Below are 27,600 nucleotides of genomic sequence, written 5' to 3'. Positions count from 1 at the left end.
TACACACTTGTATATGCACTCATACATACTAGTATATACACTCATACACCATTGTATATGCACTCATACACACTTGTATATGCACTCATACACACTTGTATATGCACTCATACATACTAGTATATGCACTCATACGCACTTGTATATGCACTCATACACACTTGTATATGCACTCATACATACTAGTATATGCGCTCATACACACTTGTATATGCACTCATACATACTAGTATATGCACTCATACGCACTTGTATATGCACTCATACACACTTGTATATGCACTCATACATACTAGTATATGCGCTCATACACACTTGTATATGCACTCATACATACTAGTATATACACTCATACACCATTGTATATACACTCATACACCATTGTATATGCACTCATACATACTAGTATATGCACTCATACAGTTGTATATGCGCTCATACATACTTGTATATGCACTCATACACACTTGTATATGAACTCATACATACTAGTATATGCGCTCATACGCACTTGTATATGCACTCATACATACTAGTATATGCACTCATACAGTTGTATATGCGCTCATACATACTTGTATATGCACTCATACATACTAGTATATGCACTCATACAGTTGTATATGCACTCATACATACTTGTATATGCGCTCATACACACTTGTATATGCACTCATACATACTAGTATATGCACTCATACAGTTGTATATGCACTCATACATACTTGTATATGCACTCATACATACTTGTATATGCGCTCATACACACTTGTATATGCACTCATACATACTTTTGTATGCACCCATACGCATACATTTCTGCACACAGAATCATACACCATTGAAATGCATACACCTCTTATAATAAATGACCTAAATTCACATTGCAAATGCAAAAATAAATAGTTCAAATGCATAGATCCCAACAGATTGAACAATACCTGCCAGTTGATGGAGGTGGACTGGAGGGAGGTTGTACAAATGGGGTTGAAGCGGTGGGAAAGGTGACATCATCTGTGTGGGCAATGTACTGGATGATATCTGTCTGGTGAGGATCCTGGTCTTCACGCTCCATGCTCTCACTGGCAGCCCGCTGTCGATGGAACTGGTGTCTCTTTGGAGACCCTAGCAACAAACACAAATAATTCCATTAGTAAATGACAATGCAAATGTGTAAGTAAACACTGAAAGCCTTTTAGACTGCAGTTATACTGCTTGTTGATGGACATCAACAGCAAACCCTGCTTCCACAGAGGAGACATTTAAAATTATTTGTCTTTGCATTCTTCCTTGAGGTATCCTTTGCTTGCATTGATCCCTTTCATCTACTGTATCCATAATGTGCAATTTATTGAAATCAATAAGCAGCAATATATTTTAGATATTTTCACTTTCTCTCACTTGTATCATCGGGAAAGATTTTGCAAAATTCCTACTATGTAAGCACGGAGGGGTGTACAGTCACCCAGGCTGGCTCTATTATTCATGGATATTTTACCCTATTGCCGTTGAAATCTGAAGCCTTCCACAACTTTGTCCGGCTTCATTTCAGAGAGTGGAAATTCCTTTACACTTTCAGCGCACTAATTAACATAATGGCAGCAAACGCCTGTGTGTACGAGATTAACAAAGCCATCTATTTTAAAATGCGATGAATGTTGGAATTTCAGATATTGTATTATAATGTATTTGGTGTAGTAAGGTTAGTGTGTGTCGGTTAGTATAGCCTGGGTTAGTGTGTGTGACTGCTGCAGTCATGTTTTTAAAAATTCTGGTTTGCAAGACAGCCAGGCTTTTTGGAGCTAGAGATGCAAATAAAGCATCGTTAAGGTCTGGGTTAATGGACTTTTATTTATATTAAGAGGGTTTCCTGCAGAGTAGTTAATTAGAGACATTGGGGTGATCCATTGGCCATGCTGTACCCGACAAGCAGCTTGCCACACCACAGATGGGCCATTAAAAGCCAGGAGACCCCGTTCCTGGGATCTACCCGGCTCGCAACGTCTTGCAAGATCTAATGTGATCTCGTGAGACATTGCAATGTAAATGCCGCCCATTGTGGGCAGGATCACATTTTAGCAAATGTGCATATTAGAGCAAGAAAGCTAGTCTCACTTTAATGTTCAGAACCGAAGGTACCTGAAGCATTGGGATCGCTCCCCTTCAGCTAGGCGACCTTGAGCGAGTGCCGTTCAGAACTGGTCCCCACAAATGGCCTCACCAGTGACCCCCAACCCCTCAGGATCATACTGCCACCTCCTGGTGAGGCTGGCAGCACAGACTGCCTCTGCCACCAACTTCCAGGCGCTGTTCAGGAGGGTAGGCCTGAGTCTGTGGTCCACACTGGGGAAGAGGGTCTCCCTCCTCTCCTCATTGGCATGGACCTGTGGGTCTATCTTGGACTCACAAAATCCGGGGCATGTCTTCTCTGAGCCATCTTGGTGGCTGCAGTGAATGTGTGGTGAGTGGAGTGCTCAAGATCAGCTCCAGTTGGTTAGAACGTCCAATGGGCCTGGATTTACCTTCAATTTGTGCAACAGAATGTTGGCCTATTTGCACGTCCTGAATCGTGGAATGGATTGCACCCCGAGTGGAAATGTGAATCACACACTATTCAGTCCTGGTTGTAGCAAGATTTCCCTACTTCACCGTGTGGGCAGCACGGTAGCACAGTGGTTAGCATTGTTGCTTCACAGCGACAGCGTCCCAGGTTCGATTCCCGGCTTGGCTGACTGTCTGTGCGAAGTCTGCACGTTCTCCCTGTGTCTCCGGGTGCTCCGGTTTCCTCCCACAAGTCCTGAAAGACGTGCTGTTAGGTGAATTGGACATTCTGAATTCTCCCTCTGTGTACCCGAACAGGCGCCGGAATGTGGCAACTAGGTAATTTTCACAGTAACTTCATTGCAGTGTTAATGTAAACCTACTTGTGACAATAAAGATTATTATTATAAAAAAGTGTTTTGGACGATCTGAGGCTGTGAACGATAAAAGATTTGCAAATAAGCTCTTTCTGATATTTAAATGCAAATTCTTGCTCCAAGTATTGACATATATTCTGTTTTAAGTGTTCATGTTTTGAATATTAAAAGAGCTCGTTGGAAACTTCAATCCATTTCCACATTGTTTCTGTATGCGAACATTTTGTATTGGATGTCCACTCACTCACCGTTGTTCTGTTGGTTTAGTCATGGTTTGATTGAACCTCTACATAAATGACTGACTGCCTTGTGGTACAGAGATTGTGGCCTCTGTCGGTTTCTCCCCACCAAGGCCCCACTTGGAGGGATTTCCTGCTGGTGAGCTTGAAAGGCTTTTCGCGGATCAGGGTGTCATTTTGTTCAGCAGCCCCGATCTCCCCCCCCCTCAGTCTCTTTTGAGCCCACCCCTCACTCTCCCCTAAACCGAGAGAGGCCCCAGGAACCACCCTCACCCCCTCTATCTGGCATGGCCCCCGCTCCCCGGATAACCTGGTATCTGGGCACCCTGACACTGACAGCCTGGCACCCACCTTGGCAATGACCATGGCACCTTGGCCGTGCTACTCAGGCACCTGGCAGTGCCAGGTCGCATTGTTAGAGTGCCTGGGTGGCACAGTCAGGGTATCTTTGTGGCAGTGCCCAGGTGCCAGGGGAGTGCAAGGGTGCCACCCTGCCCTGTCCCCAACCTCCCGGGGTCACCAATGGCCTGGTGCCATTATGGCTGGGCCAGGTTTGTGTGGACCTGTACTAAATGGCGCCTGTGAGATCTCAGTTGGTTCCTGGGTGCCCTGGCGAATCCGGCATCCAGGTAATTAAATGAGCTGTAAGGCTCATTTGAATATGTGGATCTGGATCTCTCCCAGCAATGGGGGGATCCAGATCGTGCCGGATGGAGTGAGTCGGTTGACTAACGCTCAGCACGGCGTGGAGCTCGATTTGGGACTCACATGCCATTCGCCCGTTGCCCCCGGATCTGTCCCTGGCACAACAGGGCCACTGAATTGTACCCAATTTTTATTTCTTCTGTGTGTCTTTTTGTCCAATGTGCTGCGAATGTATTCGGCTTAAACGCTGTGGTGGTATGGTTTGCATAGCTGTCTGCCATTGGTGCAGAACACCGGCGTACCATTGGCTCTGGTCGGTCATGTGCCTCTCAACCGATTTGTTGAGACCAGTCATGTGACGGCTCTCCGATTGGTCGAGAGGCTGAGTTAACCACGCCTCCATACCGAGGTATAAATAGTCAGAACGCCCGGCGGTCGTCCATTTACTGTAGTCGACCGCAGGGCTAAGTTCTAGCTTATTAAAGCCTAACTTTTGTATAGCAACTTGTCTCTCGTGCAATTGATGGCTCATCAAACGCTACACTAACTCCTCCATTACTATAACAGAGATAAATTCAAGGGAAGTTGTTAGCTGCTGTGATAAAAAAAATGTTTTCCTTCTCAGGCTCCAAATTTCAAATCAGGCCCTGAGCAGAAGTCAGATCTTCCTGCACGCCTTGTTCTGATGGCGCCAGCCCATAACTCATCACATTTATTGAATTCAATTTCTTATCTTACCAAGGTGCCTTTTAACCTCTGGGTTGCTGACCTGCTAACCCAATTGCGAGACTACCATAGTCTACATGGAATTGTGAGACTAATAATAATTAGATTTAAATTCTGACTCTTCATAATCAAATTGTACAATATTTTCTCTAACAGCCAGTCCATTCCCCTGTAATAAAGAAGCTTTGTTTCTGTAGCAGGATGTCTTGGCTAACAAGGTGGAATTGTACCAGGCTGTGTATTATATAGCCAGTCCGTCAGTATCCCCCCCCATGGTATATCCTGTGCAATTGCACAGCATTTACCTTCAGATCCAGTGACACACGTACTATACTATACTGTGCTGATAGTCACTGTTTCCTGTTACCAGCTGCCAGTGCCAGTGTCCTTTCTTATCTTGTGCCTAGCAGCCCCAATCGCTCTTACTTAGCTAGAACTATAATCAATCACTTCAGTAAAGTGAACTGTGAGTAGACTCCAGTCAATATCGAAAGCTAGAGTGTGGCAGGGCTATAACATAATGAAATTGCAATAGATTTGTGCCACTTACACCTTTAGGGCTGATTCGAGTCCCAGTCTGCGGCGACTCTGCATCAGATAAATACCCAAGACTGGAAACAATGCTGTCCAAACAAATCTCCACTCTCCTGATTTTCCTCCAAACCCCTGTTCTTTATTCCAACAGAAAGTCGCTTTCACTCTTTTCATTTGCACAAATCTAGGATTTGCACCTCATTTCCTTGCTCTGGGCCAAACTCCCGGTCCTCGCGAGCGGTGGTAGCGGGGCGCGACTGGCAGTGGAGAACACCGGCCCTGATTTTCAGTGGTGTTTGTAGCCCTGATAGCGGGAATGAGATATGCAGGATGTTAAAACCTCCAACAGAGAACTAGGGACCATCCTGGCCGGGATGTTCCGCTCCAGCCAGCGGTGGGCATCGTCGTGGGTGGGACACGAAATCCCACGCTCCAAAGTTTTCCCATCCTAAACGTGACGATGCCTGCCACTGGCAGAACCGGGAAGTCGATCTGACTCTAATGTTTGTTGCTAGTGGCTCATCGGCAGGCGTTCCCAGGTCTGGGAAAGGAAGAGTAGCAATAAAGTGTAGCTTAAAATGCAAGGAAAAAGCAATTGGTGCAAATACTGAAAGTTAAATTGGAATCCGATTCTAACTGATTTCTGAAATGTAACACTGCAGGCAACTCATTGGAGTACAGCAAGAGAGAACGATCATTTCACATGAGCAATCACTTTTTTTGCATTCAGGGTGGGGAATGTCACAGTTCTTTTCTATGCTTGTTATTGAAGAGTATGTGCTGGGTGCTCTTGCTCAGAATATTTTCTCACCAACCTCTGTTTGATAAGATTTTATCTTGCTTTGTTGGAAGGGTCCTTTCTGCTCTTGTCACTCTCTCAAGCTGCTTCACTTCTGGCCTGAATCAGGGCTAGTTCATTAATTCTCCAATTGTTCTAATGTGTCTAGCTTTTTAACTCAATAACCTTTGCTCTGGATTTCCCGTACTCAGTGAAGAAGAGGGGATACTATTTCCTTCTAAACCTGGGACCTCTACCATTGGCACATGTGAGCATCACCACCTGGACGTTTACTCCAAATCACACACCATCCTGACTTGGAAATATATCGTCGCTGCTTCACTGTGGCTGAGTCAAAATCCTGGAACCCCCTTCCTAACATCTCTGGGAGTACCGACGCCACTAGGGCTGAAACCATGGTGAACTGAGGCAGTTCACCACCACTTTCTCAAAGGCAATTAGGAACGGGCAACAAATGCTGGCCCAGCCAGCGACACCCACATCTCATGAAAGAATAGACAAAATGTGCAAATAGGGATGTTTTGATGGTTTTCCAGGTAATATTGGGAGTCATCAGGTTCCTCCATTTTTTATATACAGTGGGATTAGCAGCAAAGACAGAAATACTGGGTTTGCCAATTCACATCCTTTTACTGCAACATGTTTTTCTATGGCTTCTTGCGGTTTCTGGAAAAGATCTAATGCAGTTTTGTGCTATCCTTAGACAGTAAGGAGAACAAAACCTAACAGACATCTGCTGTCACCAGCAATATCAATGTTTCTTCTGGAAGAGGCATATTATCACACGGGGCTTGTATGTAATGGACATCAGCCAATAGTAGGAGTTTCTTCTCACAGTAATACAATGACCTATAGCAATATAAACAAGATTACATGCACCTTATACCCGCCAACAGAGTTAATCTCAGTGATGATATGACAGAGCCACTGCTTTGATCTTTGCCTGTGCTGTTTTAACTCAGTTTTCTTCTCCCCATTTACCTTAAGTACGAGAAATTATTTCCATTTCTCTATCCCCAAAGCTGCTTGATTCAGATTTTGTTGGCACAGTTGAGAAATTGAAAGCTGCCACTTTCTGAAGGTGAAGTTGTTACTGGTGACGTAATATTGTAAGGTTCTGTTCTTCTTGATCCAGGGGCAAAGGAGAATATTCCGTTCGGAACTGGTTCTTCTGCCAAAGGAATAATTGTCTTTTCTTTTTTTTTCTTTAACCAGGTCCGGGGAAGTTACCCTGGGCCTGTACAACCTCTTTCATGGACATGGCCTTCTGAGGCTGCACATGTCCAAACTTTCCTCTCTCTAGAAAAGACTGATAATGGTGATCTCAGTGATTAAGGAAAGGTTTTCAGGACTAAGACCTAAAAGTATGAAAGAAGTGAGCTGAAATCTGGCAAGTCATAGAGTGGAGATTCAATGACTCACTTTGTTGCAGATGCACATTCCTTTAATACACCATCAATGGCCTGAGTAATCCCCATGACACAGAAATGAGTTTGAGTTGGGGGGGGGGGGGGGGGGGGGGAGAAGAGGGTATAGTGCTAGGAAATGAGTGGAAGGTCTTATTGGCATGGTTGCCAGTGTTCTCCCACCTTGGGTGATCTTTCCAGGAACTGTTGGTCGACAGGAACCGGCAGCTCGCTACACGGAGACAGGCAAACAATGAAGCAAAATTAAGGCCTTAATCAAGGGCCAATTGCCCCAAATGCAGCAACTTTCCTGGCACTGAACAGGCCCCTCACTGTGGCGGGAGCCTAACAATGCTGTGGGAGCACTCGAAGTTTGAAGGGGTGTTTTGTGCTGGATTCAGTAGGTGAGTCAGGGGTCTCTCTGGGTGCCAAGCTGGCCAGCCCCAATTAAGATGCTGGTGGCTCAGGATTGGGGAGGCCTTTTGGTGGTGGTGGTGGGCAGGGGGGGGGGGGGGGGGGGGGGGGGGGCGGTGCGGGGAGTGAGAAGGGGACGGGAGATTTTCAGCAAACTGATCTCCAGCAAAACAAATGGAACTGGGTGCAATGATGACTTTAAACTCTGTCTGATTTCCTTTTGCACTAAAATGACTGGTGAATTCAGTTTCAATTACCCACACTGGTTCAAATATAAATCTACCCTTGAAAGAGTCAATTTTGTCCATCAAGACACCGAAAAGTTGATTATAAGTGAAACATTTCAAAGATTTGGCAGTATAAGAATAGATGGGTAAAGAAGTCAAATAAGAAGGGGCTGGATTTTCCAGTCCCCCAGCTCCGTGTTTCTTGGCAGTACGCCATTTGCTGGCAGCGGGATTCTCTCTTCCCACCGCTTGTCCATGGGATTTCCCATTCAAGCCACCCCACGTTGCCGGGAAACCCACAGGTGGGAGTGCGCTGCCAGCGGGAACAGAGAATCCCAACAGCCGGAGAATTCTGGCCAAGATCTTTTATCAACATTCAGGTAACATATTGGGTTGGATTCTCTCCAGCCCCATGCCGAAATTGCGTTTGGCGCAGGGACGGAGAAGCAAATTTCACGCTGCAATCGGGCCCGGCGCCAGTCCTGCGTTTCTCTGGGCCCCGAATATCTGCGCGTTCGCAAATTACACCGTGCGGCTGGGGGGCCATTTCCAGAGGCCCGCCCACTGATACTCTGCTCCTGACCGGCCGAGTTCCCGACGGCATGCAATTAACATGTTATGGCCGGTCGGGACTCTTGCGTGGCGGCTGCGGACTCAGTCCATGGCCGCCCTGGTGGGGATTGGGCACCGGGGGAGGGGGGGGGGGGCGGACCTTATTGGCAGCCAGGGGAGAGATCGTGCTAGGCGGGTCCTCGGGCGCGCGGCAGATCGGCGTGCTGCAGTCCGAGTCTGCCGTGGCTCATGAGCAGACTCGGGACCGGAAGTGCGGGGGTCCGTATGCACAGCCAAAGCTGCTGAAGCACTCCAGGTGCCTGCTAGCCCCCTGAAGGGACATAGCCCCATTTTAGGAGAATCCAGCCCATTTACAGATAACGGGGATGAGTGCATCAGTACAAATCACAATAGGAAGTCACAAAATTCTTATATTATGATTTTACATTGCAAATTTGACTGTATTTGGATGTTTGAACAATATTCTAGGGGGTTGATCTCTAATTACTGTTCTCATTTGTACGCGATGCTGGCAAATTAAACATCTTCCACCATTGAGTATACTATGATTATTCATAGTTTCCCTTTGCAGGCCATGAGGTTTTAATATTTTTCAATATTTCAATGATTTTGATTTCCTTTCTGAGATCAGAAAGAAAGGTTTAAAAGCATGGCCGCGATTTCCTGGTTCCCCCCCCCCCCCCACAGTAGATTTCCCCCCAGGGGATACAGTCAGTGGCAGGACCTTCCGTTCTGTCGAGGTCTACTTGGGCTTTTGCTTGGCTCATTCTCTCCGCTGCCAGGGAACTCGCTGTGAGGGGGATTTCCATAGGACTGTACGCTATCACTGGCGGGAGGGGATGGAAAATCTCACCCAATGTGTTTTTTGGTCTCTTTTATACAGCGTTCAACGGAATGGTCACTAATGTAATCAGTCTGCCAATATATCTGTAAAATTGATACTCCTGACACTACTGTCATTTCTCCTGATATGGCAATAACTGTTCTATTCTAGAAAGCTAGTTGGTGAAGGATAGAACTGGAGCCAATCTTTATATACTTACACATTCATTTACAGTTTTTAAAAAAATTTAGTATACCCAATGATTTTTTTCCAATTAAGGACAAGAATGGGGATTCTGCTTTTTCATCATCTGGGGTGGAAAACATGAGGGAACAGCCGTGCATCTTTTAAAAAATTTGTTCAGGCGTTGTGGGCGTCGCTGGCTGGACCAGCATTTATTGTCCATCCCTAATTGCCCTTGAATTGAGTGACTTGTTTGGCCATTTCTGACAGCATTTAAGAGTCAACCACACTGCTGTGGGACTAGAGTCACATGTAGGCCAGACCGGGTAAGGATGGTGGATTTCCTTCCCTGAAGGACATTAGTGAACCAGATGGGTTTTTTAAACAATCGGCAATCATTTTGTGGTCATCATTGGACTTTTAATTCCAGATTTTTTACTGAATTTAAATGTCACTATTTGCTGTGATGGGATTTGAACCCAGATCGCCAGAGCATCACCCAGGGTCTCTGGATTACTGTGATAAAACCACTGCCTCCCCAACATGGTGCCCTGTATGCATAGGTGGCAACCCCCCCCCACCCCCCCACCCAAGATGATAGATACCCTCCCACTTTTTGCTTACTCTACATGACTTCCAAAATCCATCCCCCCAAGCCCACATAAGCAACCCCCTCCCCCTCCCTCCTAGGGTTCCTGATCCCTTTCTGTCCTAAAATCCTGGGACTTACCTTAGTCTGGGATCCATTGCCCTTCCTCACAGGGCCTGCTGGTAGTCCCAGCAGAACCCCCTTTTCTGTTCTAGCACTGCTGGGATAGCTGGAGCTGCTGGTCAATTAGATTGCCTGGTGACCCTTAAGGGCGTGGTTTCCTCCCAATGAGGGCTGGAGGTCCCATTCTCTGGCAGCGCCTTGTCGCTGTGGGCCAGCCTTTTGCTAAAGTCGTTTAGTTTGGAACCAACCGTTGTGATTTAGAGGGGGTGGTGTTGTGGTGGGATGGGGAGGTGGGGTGGGGAGCAATCTGAGCCCCCTAGTAAAATTCAGACTACAGTGTGTAAAAACCATGGGTGCGATTCTCCGAAATGGAGACTAAGTGTTTGCGCCGCAGTGAACGCCGTCACTTTTCACTCCGGCGCAAAACAGGTGCCGGGACGACCGATTGCAAACCGACCGGTACAAACCGCTCCAGCCTCCCTTCCCAGCGCCAAATGGGCGTCGCGCCAACTCGTGCAGGGGCTGGCTTAGCTCCAGGGCCGGCTCAAGGCACCGGCAACTCGGGCTGTCGCCCGGGGCGCCATGTGCTCGGGGGCGCCAGAGACTCGGGTCCCGCGCATGCGCAGTTGGGCCGGTGCCAACCAGCGCATGCGCGGTGGCCGCCCGCCCCCAGGGCGGCCCCCCAGCTCGGTCCGCCCCCCTCGGGTCCGCCCCCCTCGGGACAGCCCCCCCGCCCCGCCCTCGGGTCCGCCCCCCCCGCTCGGTACCCCCCGCCCCCCTCGGTTCCGCCCCCCCGCCCCGCCATCGGGTCCGCCCCCCCGCCCCGCCCTCGGGTCCGCCGCCCCGCCCTCGGGTCCGCCCGCCCCGCCCCCCCCCATGTGTCCGCCCCCCCCCGTGTGTCCGCCCCCCGCCCCCCTCGGATCCGCCCCCCCGCGGGTCCGCCCCCCCTCGGGTCCGCCCCTCCTCGGCCCCGCCCCCCCTCGGGTCCGCCCCCTCCTCGGCCTCGCCCCCTCCTCGGCCACGGCCCCCCCCCCCTCGTCGCCCCCCTCCTCGGCCCCGCCCCCTCCTCGGCCCCGCCCCCCTCCTCCGCCCCGCCCCCCTCCTCCGCCCCGCCGGCCCCGCCCCCCCAAGGGCGCCGAAGTTCAGCTTGCCCGGGGCGCCATCAACCCTAAAGCCGGCGCTGCTTAGCTCACCAGGCTAAATCGCTGGCTTTTAAAGCAGACCAAGCAGGCCAGCAGCACGGTTCAATTCCCGTACCAGCCTCCCCGGACAGGCGCCGGAATGTGGCGACTAGGGGCTTTTCACAGTAACTTCATTGAAGCCTACTCATGACAATAAGCGGTTTTCATTTTCATTTTTCATTTCATTTCATTTTTTCATGCATGGAGGATTTCATCAGCGTGCCGGCCCTGACACAACATGGCGTGGGGGTTCAGGGGCCGGCTTCGCAACAAAGTAGTCCCTGGGGGGAGAGGCCGGCCCGCCGATCAGTGGGCCCCGATCGTGGGCCAGACCCGATCAGAGCCCCCCCTCAGTGAAGGAGCGCTTTTCCTCGACCTGCAGGCTGCCCCCCCCGATCCTTTGCACAGAGTTCCCGCATTCAGCGACCAGGGGTGTACGACACCGGCGGGACTCTGCTTTTTCCATGCGGCCGTTCGGCCCATCCGCCGATTCCTGTGGCCCGTGGCCGGCGCCACATCAAACACGCCCCCACAAATGCCGCCGATTCTCCGCGCCTCTGAGAATCGCGCGCCGGCATTGGGGGCAGTGTGGCGCGGTTGCGGCGATTCTCCGGCCCAGCACGGGGCTCGGAGAATCTCGTTACATAAGTTATTGTAAATTTTTAACATGTACCAAAGCTGCAGAAATATATGGAACAAAAATAAAAGAAAGAGCATTTAGCTCATTATGCCAGAAGGATGTTCCAAAGGGCAGCGAGCGCAGCAGCCAATTATAGCACAGCAAGGTGCCATCAATAAAAAATGAATTCATGATTATGTCATATTTTTGGAGTCATTGGTTGAAAGAGGATCACTGGCCAGAACATTGGAGATCACTCTCAGTTCTTCCCAGAATACTGCGAAGGAGCCTCTTTGCCACCCCTTCCAAATTCAAAGCCTCCAACACCTGGGAGAACAAAGTCAGCAGCAGGCACATGGGAACACCAGGTCTCGTGCTAATCCTAACGTTGCTGCTCCTATATCGTCACTGGACAGAAATCCTGGAATTCCCTAACTGCACTGTGAGTGTACCTACACCCCACACACACACCTGCGGATCAAGAAGACAGCTCACACCAGGATTATTATATCAGGTCAGTCATGAGCTCATTGAACAACAGAGCAGAATTGATGGGCCCAATGACCTACTTCCCTCCTTCACCTTAAGGTCCTTTGGCCTTTAGTTTAGTATTTGAGCTCAGTGTAGCCTCAGTAATAACACTAACAATTAGATAAATAGATCATACTACCGAACAATGCTGAATGTCGGAGGACTAATAGCCTTTCTCATGGAATGAAGGGATTCAGATTTAATTCCTGAACCGACTGATTTCCAAAGGTGGAGTTATGCCTACAGTTTGGCAGCCAATTCCAGGAAGGATCTTCTAGCCAATCAAACAACATTCAAAATTATACTGTGGATGTTTGCGAATAAGTCAGTGGAAAACAAACTCTGACCATTCACTACATTTGAAAGGCCTGAAAGGTTGGAACGTTTCTGCAGGAACAGAGGAGATGGGGTGAGGGTGATCTAATCATTTGGTCAAGGTTTTGATAGGGTCACAAAATCCAGATCGGAAAGAAAATGGGAAAAATGTGACAACATATCCTGACAAGACTCAAATCAATCTTTGCTCATTTGGATAAAGGCAGCATGGTAGCACAGTGGCTAGCACTGTTCCTTCACAGCACCAGAGTCCCAGGTTCGATTCCTGGCTTGGGTCACTGTGCGGAGTCTGCACGTTCTCCCCGTGTCTGTGTGGGTTTCCTCCGATCGCTCTGGTTTCCTCCCACAAGTCCCAAAAGACGGGCTTGTTAGGTAATTTTGACATTCTGAATTCTCCCTCTGTGTACCGAACAGGCGCCGGAATGTGGCGGCTGAGGGATTTTCACAGTAACTTCATTGCAGTGTTAATGTAAGCATACTTGTGACAATATAAAGATTATTATTATTAAAGGGAAGCTGGACAAGCATTTGAAGGAAAAGGGTTACAATGGGCGGGATTCTTCGGCCACATCCGCCCGGCGATCTGAAATTCTTGACCGAGGTCAATTGACCTTTACATGGTCCGCGTCCTGTCCATGACGATCTTATAATGGGCACGGCCAAAGAATCCAGCCCAATGATTTGTAGGAGAAAGATGGAATGATGTTCCGGTGAAGTAAAAACACCAGCATGGATTGGTTGGGCTGAATGGCCTGTTTCTGTGCTGTATATGCTGTGTAAACTTGGCTCCTGAACACCAAGTTAAGCACTCAAAAAAATGTACTTTCTTAATTTTATGCATAGATATTAAAACCTTTAATTCTAAAATAATTTAAAAAAATACATTAAATCACATTTAAGTACATTTCTTATGGAAAGTTGGCATAATTAGCATACCGCAAACTCCTGAAAACATCGAAAAATGCAACTATTTTTTCTTTTGTAAATGAGGGCCTACCTGAACATCTTTGGAGGTTGTGGCAATAATCAGAGCAGAGCCATCAACGTCCTCTCCTTCCTTCTCTCTCTAACCAAACACACAATCTCCCAAAACGTGCGTACTTAATATCCACTAACAGACCTCTCCACTGTTCTATAAATCTGCTGGGGTTGTTTTAAATGATTACATCCAGCCTTTCTAAGCAGGACAAATAATCTAACCACTGCAATAGCATTAACTGTGTAAGAGCTGGATTTTCTTTATCTATCCATTTCATTATTCCCCTTCCTTTCTCATCATAGAATAATAAAAAAATAGTTTATTTCCAAATCCTGTAATGCTTGATGCTTCTCTCAGGAGAGAATCTCCAAGCCATGCTTGACACCTTCGCAGAAGCATACCAAAGAATTGGTCTCAGCTTCCACCTCAAGAAGACTCCTGTCCTTTGCCAAACAGCCCCCAGGGAAGATCCGGTTTCTCCCTCTATCAAAATCCCTACTAAATGTGGAATATTTCCCCTACCTGAGGAGCCACCTCTCCTCTAAGGCTGACATCGATGCAGAGATCCAACATCGTATCCAATCCACGAGCACCAACCAGACGCCGAAGGACACGAGTCTTTGATGACCTTGATATTCGTGCTGACGCCAAGATCCTCGGGTAGAAGGCAATCATCCTCCCAACTATTCTATATGGTTCAGAAACTTGGACTATGTACAGACACCACCTAAAGGCCCCGGAGAGGTACCATCAACGCTGAGATGGTTCTCGGCATCCGCTGGGAGGACAAGCTTACTAAGATCAGTGACAATGAAGGAGCCAAGAGCACCAGCGTCGAGGCCATGATCATTCAAAACCAACTCTGCTGGGCCAGCCATGTGATTAGCATGTCAGAGTTCCGACTGCCAGAGCAAATCTTCTTTGCCCAGCTCAAGGAAGGCTTCCAAACAAGAGGAGGGCAAAGGAAGCGCTTCAAATAACCCTGAAAGCTTACCTCAAGAAATGCAATATGTGTGCCAATGCCTGGGTGACCCTTTGGAGGAACCTCCTGATTGAAGGGTCACAATTCTTCGAGGCATGAGGAAGCCCAGGAAAGGAGCCTGAGAAAGGAATGCTAATGATCTAGAGTCCAAGGACCGATCCCACCTTCCAGAAACACCTGCCAAGCGTGCGGTCGAAGATGCGGCTCCAGGATCGGGATCATCAGAACATGTGACCAGTAACATGGCGTTTCTTAGGTGGACTCGTTAGCGAGTGATCGCTGAAGAAGACGAATGCTTGATAGCAGTGACATGTATCTTAATCCCTATGCATCATTAGTTCATTAAACAATTCATATCAATTCATGTAACTTCAATATCTGAGTAACTAACATCATTACAGCTGATATCAACACACATACATTTGGCTGACCACCACTGAATAGGCCTTTCATACTCTTGACTGTAACACTATGCTTCAACAGGTAACTCTTGAGATTTTCAAAAGTGTTGTTTCACTGCTTGTTTGAAATCTTTGCAGGTTTATCTTAAAAGTAATCACTGCGGAACTTGCAGAAATTAATCCTGAAAAAAAGTTGTCGGTCAGTTTGCACTTAAGATAAATGAGGCAGTTGTGGTTAACTGATTGATACACCACTGACTGCATCTGGGCCCTTGGAATTTTTTAGCCTTGAACCCACAAGGTGTTACAAACGTCACTAAAGCCATTATGCACCTTAACACAACAATATCAGTGGAATAGGTCAGTACTTAAGCAGTTTGTGTGTTGGAGAATTAAGTTAATGGGAACAATGTATTGCTGAAGCTTGCACACATGTAACATAAACCCAGTTTTCTTAAAAATAATGAATGCAATAATTCATGGGCAGCACGGTAGCATGGTGGTTAGCATAAATGCTTCACAGCTCCAGGGTCCCAGGTTCGATTCCCGGCTGGGTCACTGTCTGTGCGGAGTCTGCACGTCCTCCCCGTGTGTGCGTGGGTTTCCTCCGGGTGCTCCGGTTTCCTCCCACAGTCCAAAGATGTGCGGGTTAGGTGGATTGGCCATGCTAAATTGCCCGTAGTGTCCTAAAAAGTAAGGTTGGGGGGGGGGGGGTTGTTGGGTTACGGGTATAGGGTGGACACGTGGTTTTGAGTAGGGTGATCATTGCTCGGCACAACATCGAGGGCCGGAGGGCCTGTTCTGTGCTGTACTGTTCTATGTTCTATAAGCTGCAGAGAGTCAGCTGAAATGTTGGCAGCGGTGGGATTTGAACCCATGCCTCCATAGAGACTGGAGCCTTATCCAACAATAAACAAAGAAGAACTGCAAACAACAAACTCAAAACTCCTGTAGAACTTACACATTACTAAAGTGAAACAAATATATAAGATACAGTAAAATTGTATAGTATTTACAGAGTGACTAATATGGGATTGATCTCAAGAATTGTAATCCTCTTTAAAGATGAATAGAATGTCACTACCCACCTCTTTTTGTTTAGTGAGCTACGACAGGCTAGTGAGTCCGCAGCTATCACTGAAAGTTGGTGTCACGCTAATTGCTGGTTTCACAATGATCTTACCTCTGGTGTCAAGGCTCAGTGCCCTCTGGCTGGTTTCGAACTTCCACTTTTTGATCTTGAAGTAGGGGCTTGCTGATTCGAGGCTGGCATGTCTCCGCAGCTTAGTGAAGAACTGTAGCACTGTGCCCTGGCTGGGGGCCATCACTGCCTCAATGGCACTGCTGCTGCCGCCTTTGGTGCTGCCGGCTAGACTTTCAATCTGTCCGGGGGAAAAAAAAGTAAAACCTTTGACGATATCTGTGAATTTACTCAAACAGTTTGCCCTCTGGTGGCTTCAGGCAAAAGAAAAATGCTGAACCATTGAACAAACGAGCGCAAGGCAAGTCTATGTTTGGAATGAAGGCTGATGACACTTCAACCTATTTACACCTTGCTTCATTTATTTCAAGAAAGATGGTAGAAAGCAAATGCCTGAAACTAATGGAATGGGCAGATTTTATGTTCCCAGCCTTTTGCCTGCACAGTAAACATTTCAAGTGGTTGCAAACAAAAGGTCTTTTCTTGTTTTCTATACAATTGAAGGTATCAAAGAAATATATAAAGAAATAGTAAAATATTCTTTAGGCATTTAAATAACAAAGGATAGTGCCACTGTGGAATGAGCAATATAAACTCACATGACATGATGTTGAAATGGCAAGGATACAGAATAGAAACTGTTGCCTTACTTTTCATTGTACCAAAGAGGAAATAATAACAGTGGAAGAAGTCAAGATGAATATTCCAAAAGTGAAGATAGAAAGACAATTGTACACAAACTGAACAAAACCCCAGTGTCCAGATAGAGTGCAGATGTAAATTCCCAAAGACATGAGGGAGGGGAGAGTGGAGGTACAAGCATATAAAACACGAGAAAGGAATAGGGCCAGAGACAGATAGCACCAACCCAGGAAAACATGGCTGAGTTAGCTTAATGTCAATAACTGGAAAGATTCAAGAATGATTCCTAAAAGACGAAACAAAGAAGCACCTAGAGGTGGAAAATAAAATAAAACATAAACTGGGAATAAAAGCAACAGTCAGATATAACCAACATGTATGTTTTTTCCAAAGAAATAAAACAGAGAGAAGACCGGGGCAATGTCCTGGAGCAATTGGCATCCGATTAGTTGTAGAAAGTCTTTGACAAGATGTTGCATAGGAGTCTCGGTAGAGTAGCCAAGGTGTGTGGTCAGGGTCAGAAAGCAGAACGGATTTGAGGATGGCCAAAAAACAGAATGAAAAGTGAAGAGATAAGGAAAGTTTCACATTCTGATAGCAAGTGGAAAGTATTTTCTCACAGATAAATGGATGGGGGCCACTAAGACAAAAGGAAGTTACGAAATAAGATTTGAAACGTTCGCTCCCTTCTCTCTCCACAGACCTGCTGAGATTGTCCAGTATTTTCTGGTTTTGTATTGGGGGAGGGGGGGGGGGGGGGGGGGGCAGTGGTGCTCACTATGGCTGGAATTTTCCGACTGTTCATGCCAGCGGGATTCTCTGTTCTCACCGACAGCGCTCCGCCTCCTGCAGGTTTCTCAGCAGCGTGGGGCGGCTCCAATGAGAATTTCCATTGTCAGCACTGGGAGCAGAGAATCCCACCCCCAGCGAAGGGTGCACCGCCTCCCGCTGCCGGGAAACACGCGGATAGGAGGCAGAAGCATCCCGCCCATATGTATATATATATAAATGATTCACACTCTGAATTTTGATTTATGGTGATGGAATTTGCAGATTATACTGAATTGGGTGCCTAGGTAATAATGTGGAGGATTGTACCAAAATAGGCTTTCAGAGTTGGTAGATAATCTGCTAGATTGTGAGGTGGTTTAAGTAGACAGAATGAGGAGGCAATTTATTCTTTGCAAGGAAAGAAACTAAACTAGGCTGGCGTGCAAATAGATCTGGAAGTAAAGATACAAGAGTCACTAAGGCAGTAACACATGTTTACAAAGCCGTGAAGAGTCCGGCCAAAATACTGTCATTCATTTCGAGGAGCAGAGGAAGAGGATTAGTAGGCCATTCAGCCCCTCAAACTTGCAACATCTTTAAATTAGATCATGGCTGATGTGTACCTCAACTCCATTGGCCTGCCTTTGATCCATACCCATCAATACCCTCACCAAATACAATCTGTCAAACTTGATCTTGAACATTTCAATTGGCCCAGCACCACAATCATTTAGGGAAAGTGAATTCCAGATTTCCACTAACCTTTTCTGATGTCAATCCTCAAAGGCCTAGCTCTAATTTGAAGTTTTTGTTCTCTTATTCTGGAAACCCCATCAGAGGAAGCAGCATCTACTCCGCCGAACCCTATCATCATTTTAAAAACCTCAATTGGATCACCCCTTGAACATTTCTAAACTCAAGGAAATACAAGTCTAGTGAGAAGAGAATGTAAGAGCAGGGTGATAATCTTCAACACCACACGATTACTTCATTTGTTTGCAGGATGTGGGCAAGCATTTATTGTCCATCCCTAATTGCCATTGAGAAGGTAGCGTTGAGTCACTTTCTTGAACTGCGTGCTGTGAGTTCTACTTCAGCGCTGTGAGGAAGGGAGCTCCAACCTTTTGACACAGCAATATTGAAAGACTGGCAATATATAACCAAAATAGGATGATGTGTCACTTAGAGGGAACCTGGAGCTGATGGTGCTGCCATGTTCCAGGTACAAGAGGTTAGACGTTTAGTAGGTGCCATTGAAGTAGGCTTGCCGAGTTGTAGCATTGAATTTTGTAGTACTTGGAATACCATATGCGTTTCTGGTCTTGATACTACAAAAAGACGATTAAAGCTCTAGGGAATGAAATTCTGGACAAAGTGTGACCAGAACTGAGAGGGTGCAATTGTAAGAAAGGATTGAGCAGTCTGAAGCTCTTCTCTCTGGAAAAGAGAAGGCCTGATGAAGGTCTTTAAAATTAAGAAGGTTTTGAGAGGGTGGATGTGAAGAAACTGGTTCTACTTGTGGGATAAGTCCAGAACAATGGAGTATAAACATGGAATAGGCACTAGCAGATCAAACACAGAAATCAGGAGTGATGAGAATGTGGAATTCACCGTAACATGGAGTGGTTGAAGTAGATAGCACCGATGGATTTAAGGAGAGGCTTGATGCGTATATGAGGGAGAAGGGAATAGCGGGATACATGTGCAGGTTGGGGAGTGGTAATTAATGTGTGAGACAGCCCATGTGGAGCATAATCACTGGCACCAGTTGGGCCAAATGACCTATATCTGTTCTGTAGATTCTATTTAATTCTATGCAATTGTACTTACCACGCTACTTTCTCCAGAATCAGCAGGTGTAGGAACATTTGCGTCAACAAAGGTAGTGTTAACTGATGAATTGAATGTATCCCCAGGCAAGGTTGAGCTGGGGGTAACGGGGTGGCTTGTCAGAGCGGTTTGTGGCAGTGGATTTATGATGGACTGCAAACAAAATTAGAAATAAGCTAAATTCACAATAAAAAACAGTTGGCTCACAAAAATAGATCTAAAGAGGATGAGTTTAAATAGTCTTAATCTCTACTTCTCTAGTGATTGAGCAGTCTTTGTGGATTGGAAAAATAAACAGGATGCTAACACACTGTGAAAACAACATGTTATGATTCTGTGTGTTATTTTCGGTGGATTTGAAGGTGGCCACAGTTTACGCGGAACCAGATTTCCTTTCAACACAATAATGAGTCAGCATGTTTCTGTGACAAAATATTGCTTCATAGGTTACAGTTTTGGATGCATTTTCTGTGGGGTGCTTCGTCTTGCCTTTCTACGTAGCTTCCTTTCCCGGACCCTGAGCTGATCTCCTCGGGTATGATGGGGGTCTCCTGCGAGTGGTCACTGTCGATACTGCTTTGTAATTAACTCACTTGATTGACACAGCCAGTCCTCCCTCTCCCCTCTAGTTGAACCATCTAAAATTGGCAAACTTACTCTTTGAGGGAACCTGGAAATTTGCATTTCTCTCAAGACTGGGACCTCCATGCGGAGTCCAATTCTCGTGGCATGAAGCTACCAGAGGGCCTTATATTTACATTACTGATGAACGCAGCCAAGACTTAACCACTTTGAGATGAAAGAAGACAGCTCTGATTTACAAATATAATCGTCAAATTCAGAACTCTTATCAATTATTGTTGTTGAAATAAAGGTGATTTTTCTGTGGTCAATTTTAAGGCAAACACATTTCACCACAGACAAACTTACGTTAAATCATAAAACAAAAGGCCTGCTCGACAAAAATTGAATGGGTTTATATGCATGATGCTGTTCTAACTTAAGTATGCTGGATTACATTGAATGTGTAAGACGTAAAATGATGTATAATGAAAATTAGCAATAACTAATATGAGAAATATTTGACTACACCATACTAACCACAGAACCATGATATAAGTATGCTAACATTTTAACACATTATTAGTCATTAGTTATTAGTTATTAATTATTGGGTTGTACTTTAGTTCACAAAATAATCACGAACAAAAGCTTTAAAATTCCTTGAAGGAGAAATCTGTTCATGTTGCACACTTTGCAGACCTGCATTGATTCTTTGGGGACAGGCTGCATCACTTGGCTTGAACATTGCTTTTCATTGATATCAATGAAGAATGCTGTACGGCTGGGCGTGTAGTAGTCCATGGCGCTGACTGCCTCTGGGAAATCTATGTAAGTCTGCATAGCGCTGCTTACACGAACAAATTTCAATACCTTCCTCTCCTGGTTGCATCCAATATTTTTGTTCATCAGTCATAATAATATGTGAGATTTAGATGTCTTCAAATTGACGGGAAGCCAAAGGCATCAGGTGGGAAGAAGAAAAAACCTGCAGAAAATAACTACTACCCGCCAGTGATGGTTAAAAATATTCCCCCAAAGACAATAGGTTGAATTTAATTCTTCAGTCTTTCATTAAGGGCTGCGTTGATGCATCATGTCTTTCAGTGCCTAGTTTTATTTGCACAATTATGCCATCAAATGAATATTCATCAGCCAGCTTCTGCCTATTTCCAACCTGCATCTGGCCACTGATATTTCACAGAGAAGTGAATACTTCAGTCACATTTCAGTGAAGGAAAATTCATTTCCTCCACAGATAAAATTGAGCCTTTGCGGTTGGATGCTGTGACTCTGGAGTTACTTTGGATTAAGCACTTTAGCTGCCCATGATTACACACCTTGGAATATCCTACCACAAATCAGTTACATTATCAACACTTGCAATCTATTCCAGACATAAATAAAGGGCTATTTATTTCACTATCTCATACCGTGGAGCAGTTCAAGGGAGCATTAATTTAAACCAACTAAAATCTGCTTACAATTCTCAAACACAACATAGTTAATTTGGCATTCCTCCGTACAATTAGCATGTTAAATATGTTAAATTGGTATCCCCTACTTTATTCCTTCTTTAATTTATTGCCTACAATTCATACTGTCTGGGCCTGAACCCATTATGTGCATACTTATATACATAGAACAATAGAACATTACAGCGCAGTACAGGCCCTTCAGCCCTCGATGTTGCACCGACCTGTGAAATCAATCTAAAGCCCATCTACACTATTCCATTATCATCCATATGTTTATCCAATGACCATTTAAATGCCCCTAATGTTGGCGAGTACACTACTGTTGCAGGCAGGGCATTCCAAGCCCTCACTACTCTCTGAGTAAAGAACCGACCTCTGACATCTGTCCTATATCTATCTCCCCTCAATTTAAAGCTATGGCCCCTCGTGCTAGCCATCACTTTCCGAGGAAAAAGGCTCTCACTGTCCATCCTATCTAATCCTCTGATCATCTTGTATACCTCAATTAAGTCACCTCTTAACCTTCTCTCTAACTAAAACAGCCTTAAGTCCCTCAGCCTTTCGTCATATGATCTTCCCTCCATACCAGGCAACATCCTGGTAAATCTCCTCTGCACCCATTCCAATGCTTCCACATCCTTCCTATAATGTGGCGACCAGAACTGCACGCAATTCTCCAAATGCAGCCGCACCAGAGTTTTGTGCAGCTGCAACATGACCTCATGGCTCCGAAACTCAATCCCTCTAACAATAAAGGCTAACACACCGTACACCTTCTTAACAACCCTATCAACCTGGATGGCAACTTTCAGGGATCTATGTACATGGACACCGAGATCTCTCTGCTCATCCACACTACCAAGAATCTTACCATTAGCCCAGTACTCTGCCTTCCTGTTATTCCATCCAAAATGAATCACCTCACACTTTCCTGCATTAAACTCCACTTGCCACTTCTCAGCCCAGCTCTGCAGCCTATCTATGTCCCTCTGTAACCTGCAACATCCTTCCGCAACTCCACCGACTTTAGTGTCATCTGCAAATTTACTCACCCATCCTTCTATGCCCTCCTCCAGGTCATTTATAAAAATAACATACAGCAGTGGCCCCAAAACAGATCCTTGTGGTACACCACGAGTAACTGAACTCCAGGCTGAACATTTCCCATCAACCACAACCCTCTGTCTTCTTACAGCTAGCCAATTTCTGATCCAAACCGCTAAATCACCCTCAATCCCATGCCTCCGTATTTTCTGCAATAGCCTACCGTGGGGAACCTTATCAAACGCTTTACTGAAATCCATATACACCACATCAACTGCTTTACCCTCATCCACCTGTTTGGTCACCGCAAATAACTCAATAAGGTTTGTGAGGCACGGCCTACCCTTCACAAAACCGTGTTGACTATCCCTAATCAAATTATTCCTTTCTAGATGATTATAAATCCTATCTCTTATAATCCTTTCCAAGACTTTGCCCACAACAGAAGTAAGGCTCATTGGTCTATAGTTACCGGGGTTGTCTCTACTCCCCTTCTTGAACAAGAGGACAACATTTGCTGTCCTCCAGTATTCTGGCACTATTCCTGTAGACAATGACGACATAAAGATCAAAGCCAAAGCTCTGCAATCTCCTCCCTAGCTTCCCAGAGAATCCTAGGATATATCCCATCCGGCCTCGGGGACTTATCTATTTTCACACTTTCCAGAATTGCTAACACCTCCTCCTTATGAACCTGAAACCCGTCTAGTCTAGTAGCCTGTATCTCAGTATTCTCCTTGACAACATTGTCTTTTTCCTGTGTGAATACTGACTAAAAATATTCATTTAGCGCCTCTCCTATCTCCTTGGACTCAACGCACAACTTCCCACTACTGTCCTTGACTGGCCCTACTCTTACCCTAGTCATTCTTTTATTCCTGACATACCTATAGACAGCTTTAGGGTTATCCTTGATCCTACCTGCCAAAGACTTCTCATGTCCCCTCCTGGCTCTTCTTAGCTCTCTCTTTAGGTCCTTCCTAGCTAACTTGTAACTCTCAAGCGTCCTAACTGAACCATCATGTCTCATCTTTACAATGCCACACCATCCCCTCTTTTACCACCTTCCCTGAGCTTACTGAAACATCTAAACCCCGGAACCTGCAACAACCATTCCTGTCCCTGCTCTATCCATGTCTCCGAAATGGCCACAACATCGAAGTCCCAGGTACCAACCCATGCTGCAAGTTCACCCACCTTATTCCGGATGCTCCTGGCGTTGAAGTAGACACACTTCAAACCACCTTCCTGCTTGCCGGTACACTCCTGCGACCTTGAAACCTTACTCATGACCTCACTACTCTCAACCTCCTGTATATTAGAGTTTTCAGGTTCCCAATCCCCTGCTGAATTAGTTTAAACTCTCCTGAAGAGCATTAGCAAATTTACACCCCAGGATATTGGTACCCCTCTGGTTCAGGTGTAGACCATCCCATTTGTAGAGGTCCCACCTACCCCAGAATGAGCCCCAGTTATCCAGGTATCTGAATCCCTCCCTCCTGCACCATCCCTGTAGCCACGTGTTCAACTGTTCTGTCTCCCTATTCCTCGCCTCGCTAGCACGTGGCACGGGTAACAACCCAGAGATAATAACTCTGTTTGTTCTAGCTCTAAGATTCCACCCTAGCTCCCTGAATTCCTGCCTTACATCCCTATCCCTTTTCCTACCTATGTCGTTGGTGCCTATGTGGACCATGACTTGGGGCCGCTCCCCCTTAAGGATCCCGAAAACACGATCCGAGACATCATGGACCCTGGCACCTGGGAGGCAACACACCAACTGCGAGTCTCTCTCGTTCCCACAGAATCTCCTATCTATCCCCCTAACTATGGAGTCTCCAATGACTAATGCTCTACTCATCTCCCCCCTTCCCTTCTGAGCAACAGGGACAGACTCTGTGTCAGAGACCTGTACCCCATGGTAAGTTGTCCCCCCCACCAGTATCCAAAGGGGTATACTTGTTACTAAGGGGAACGACCACAGGGGATCCCTATACTGACTGCTTCCTCCCAGCCCCTCTCACAGTCACCCATCTATCTTCATTCTTCGGAGTAACTACATCCCTGAAGCTTTTACCTATGACCATCTCTGCCTCCCGAATGATCTGAAGTCAATCCAGCTCCAGCTCCAGTTCCCTAATGCGGTTTCTGAGGAGCTGGAGATGGGTGCGTGTCCCACAGGTGAAATCAGCAGAGACACTGATGGCGTCCCTCACCTCAAACATTCTGCAGGGGGAACATTGCACTGCCTTCCCTGACATCCCCTCTGGATAACTTGCAGATAAAACAAGAAAGAAAAAGGAAGAAAAAAAAAGAAAGAACACGCTTTTAAATCTCCGGCTCCTCTCCCACTTGGGTTGCGTTGAACTCTTTCATCTCTGTTTAGATCTCATTTCACACGTAGCTGGATTTCCGTGACAATTTAAGTTTGAAATATTTCCGCTGTACCAGCTTGAAAGTGAATCAAGCGACTCTGAAAATAAATCTGAATCTGAAACTCTCAACAACTTTGAATAACCTCCAGCCCAGAAATTATCACCGGAAACATTAGTGAGTAAGTTTAAATGATAGTTCTCTCTTGCTATTTAAAAACAGACATAAACCCACTCATGTTAATTGGGTTAATGCCTCTGCATAAACAGGGGAGAAAAGAATGTCATTCAAATGTGCTCAGCATTCAACCATCAATGCTGGCTACACTCATTCCCCTCCACCATTGACAGCTCTGCTCTCAGTAGCTCTGCCCTTTCTGCTGGAAAACCCTCAAGGAGGGAGTGAAACTGGTTGAATAGCTGCCAAAGGGTCAGCAGAAGCATGATGGGTCGATTGGCCTCCCTCTGTCCTGAATCATATGGTTCTATGTTGACCATTTGCCTTCCCATTTTTCTGTCTTTAAAAGTCTGCTCAAAATCTATGCTTTACCATAACTTTCCAAACTCTTTCGCTTGGCTTGGTGTCTGTTCATCAGATGCACTATCAACTATGACAAGACGAGAGTAGAGAGTAATCAAGGCTTTATTACACAGAGATGTGTAGCCTCCCGCAGCTGCTGCCGAAATGGCTGCAGCTCGGAGAGCCCACACATTTATACTCTGCCTACTGGGTGGAGCCAGCAGGCAGGGATCTACCCCCATACCTGTAGTACAGGAGCCTTACCGTAATACACCTCATATGCGATATATATACAACAGTGCTGACTCCCACACATCACAGGAATTATTTTTCTGTGGCACCGTGGTTAGCACTGCTGCTTCACAGCTCCAGGGTCCGGGTTCAATTCCGGCCTCGGGTGACTGTCTGTGTGGAGTTTGCACATTCTCCCTGTGTCTGCGTTTCCTCTGGATGGTCCGGTTTCCTCCCACAGCCCAAAGGTGTGCAGGGTGGGTGGATTGGTCACGGTAAATTGCCCCTTAGTGTCCAAAATGTTAGGTGGCGTCATGGGGATAGGTCATAGGAAATGGGCCTATGTGAGGTGCTCTTTCAGAGGGTCAGTGCAGGCTCAATGGGCCGAATGGCCTCCATCTGTACTGTTGGGATTCCATGATTCTATTCCAATTGAAGGTGCCTCACGGCATCTTGTAACTAGTGGCATCATACAAATGCAACTTGTTACAGTTATTATTTTGCTATTTTTTGCACCCTAATATATTTTAACACCCAATGTTTAAATAAACATTATTAAGTGAAAGATAATCAGCAGGATCCTCCCTTCTGGTGACTAAGTCCCCACGCCAGCGGGACTGGCCAAAAACGGATGGCCGCTCGGCCCATCGGGGCCTGGAGAATTGCCGGGAGGCCGCTGCATGGCCTGAACCCCGCCCCCACCTGAAAAATGGCACCGGAGAATACGGCAGCCGGCTTCGGGGTGGGATTTGCGCCACCCCCAGGGATTCCCCGACCTGGCCCCGGGGGGGGGGGGGGGGGGGGGGGGGGGGGGGGTCGGATAATCCCGCTCATATGGTATTTGGACTTATTTTGTGATTTATAGTTGTAAAGGCTCTTTACATGCTACTACGAATTATCCTCTTAAATTTCTCCCTTGTATCTTCCTCAATCCTGGCATTTCATTGAAAAAGATGGAAGCTGCCCCACAATACAATGTATCATTCATGGAATGCATCCATTGACAGCATTCGGATGTAGTGTTGCCAAACCAATTCAGGCCCATCATGTTACCCTTGTATTTGCTGCTGTTATTTCTGTTGACCAGGTGAAAGCCGAGCGAAGTCCAGCACGGCCAGATTGTAAATGAAAAGCTCCTCTGACTGACAAATGACCACGGTTTACCTAGAGATCTAAACATCAGAGGACTTGCAGGGCGTCAACACATTTCCTTTACTTTCAATCTGTTCCAGTTGTTGTTGTCTGTAGTTGTGAGTGTTTCATAAAGGCAGTTATTTACTGTCGTCTGTGCCCCCCCCCCCCCCCCCCCCCCCCCCCCCCGCCCCCGCCCCACCACCACCACCACCACCACCACCACATCCCCCATCCCTCAGCAGTAACCTATCACCCTATACAAATGCGCAATTCTGCTTGGGGGAACGTATTGACATTTCTCTGCCCATCCCATCCCCCCCCACTCCCAAGAAGACACAAACCTGGATGGCAGATAAGATTACAACTCAAATGTACGAGAGTAATGGCGAGGAGTCAATCAGCTGCTGCATCAGTTACTGAGCACCAATGTATCTGTGGGCTGTCGGCAAATACAAATTTCTCATTGCACAAAAGAATTAAATAGTTACAGTATTTTTAAAGACATGAGCCATGTCTTTTGGAAAGTGACCTTGAAGGCATTTTCCAGTCGCAACCTTTTCCGCAAATCTGTGATCAGCCTTTGAAGAT

At 46.3% G+C, this 27,600-nt stretch overlaps 1 protein-coding gene across 4 annotated transcripts in view; it reads right to left on the bottom strand.

The window, feature by feature from the left end:
* Positions 1-27,600, bottom strand: part of cbarpb (CACN subunit beta associated regulatory protein b) — a 240,877-nt gene that overhangs the window by 27,661 nt on the left and 185,616 nt on the right. For 3 of the 4 annotated variants that reach the window (XM_038777460.1, XM_038777458.1, XM_038777461.1), the window contains 3 exons: positions 19,673-19,825; positions 16,412-16,610; positions 942-1,125 (listed from right to left, as the gene is read on the bottom strand). In XM_038777460.1, the coding sequence (XP_038633388.1) occupies positions 942-1,125; positions 16,412-16,610; positions 19,673-19,825 (536 nt within the window). The remainder of the gene's footprint in view (positions 1-941; positions 1,126-16,411; positions 16,611-19,672; positions 19,826-27,600) is intronic. The other variant, XM_038777462.1, reaches the window with a different exon arrangement.

The sequence above is a fragment of the Scyliorhinus canicula genome, chromosome 18, assembly GCF_902713615.1.
Source record: "Scyliorhinus canicula chromosome 18, sScyCan1.1, whole genome shotgun sequence".
In the NCBI taxonomy this organism is placed as follows: Eukaryota; Metazoa; Chordata; class Chondrichthyes; order Carcharhiniformes; family Scyliorhinidae; genus Scyliorhinus; species Scyliorhinus canicula.
This window is presented reverse-complemented; position numbering and strand designations above follow the sequence as displayed.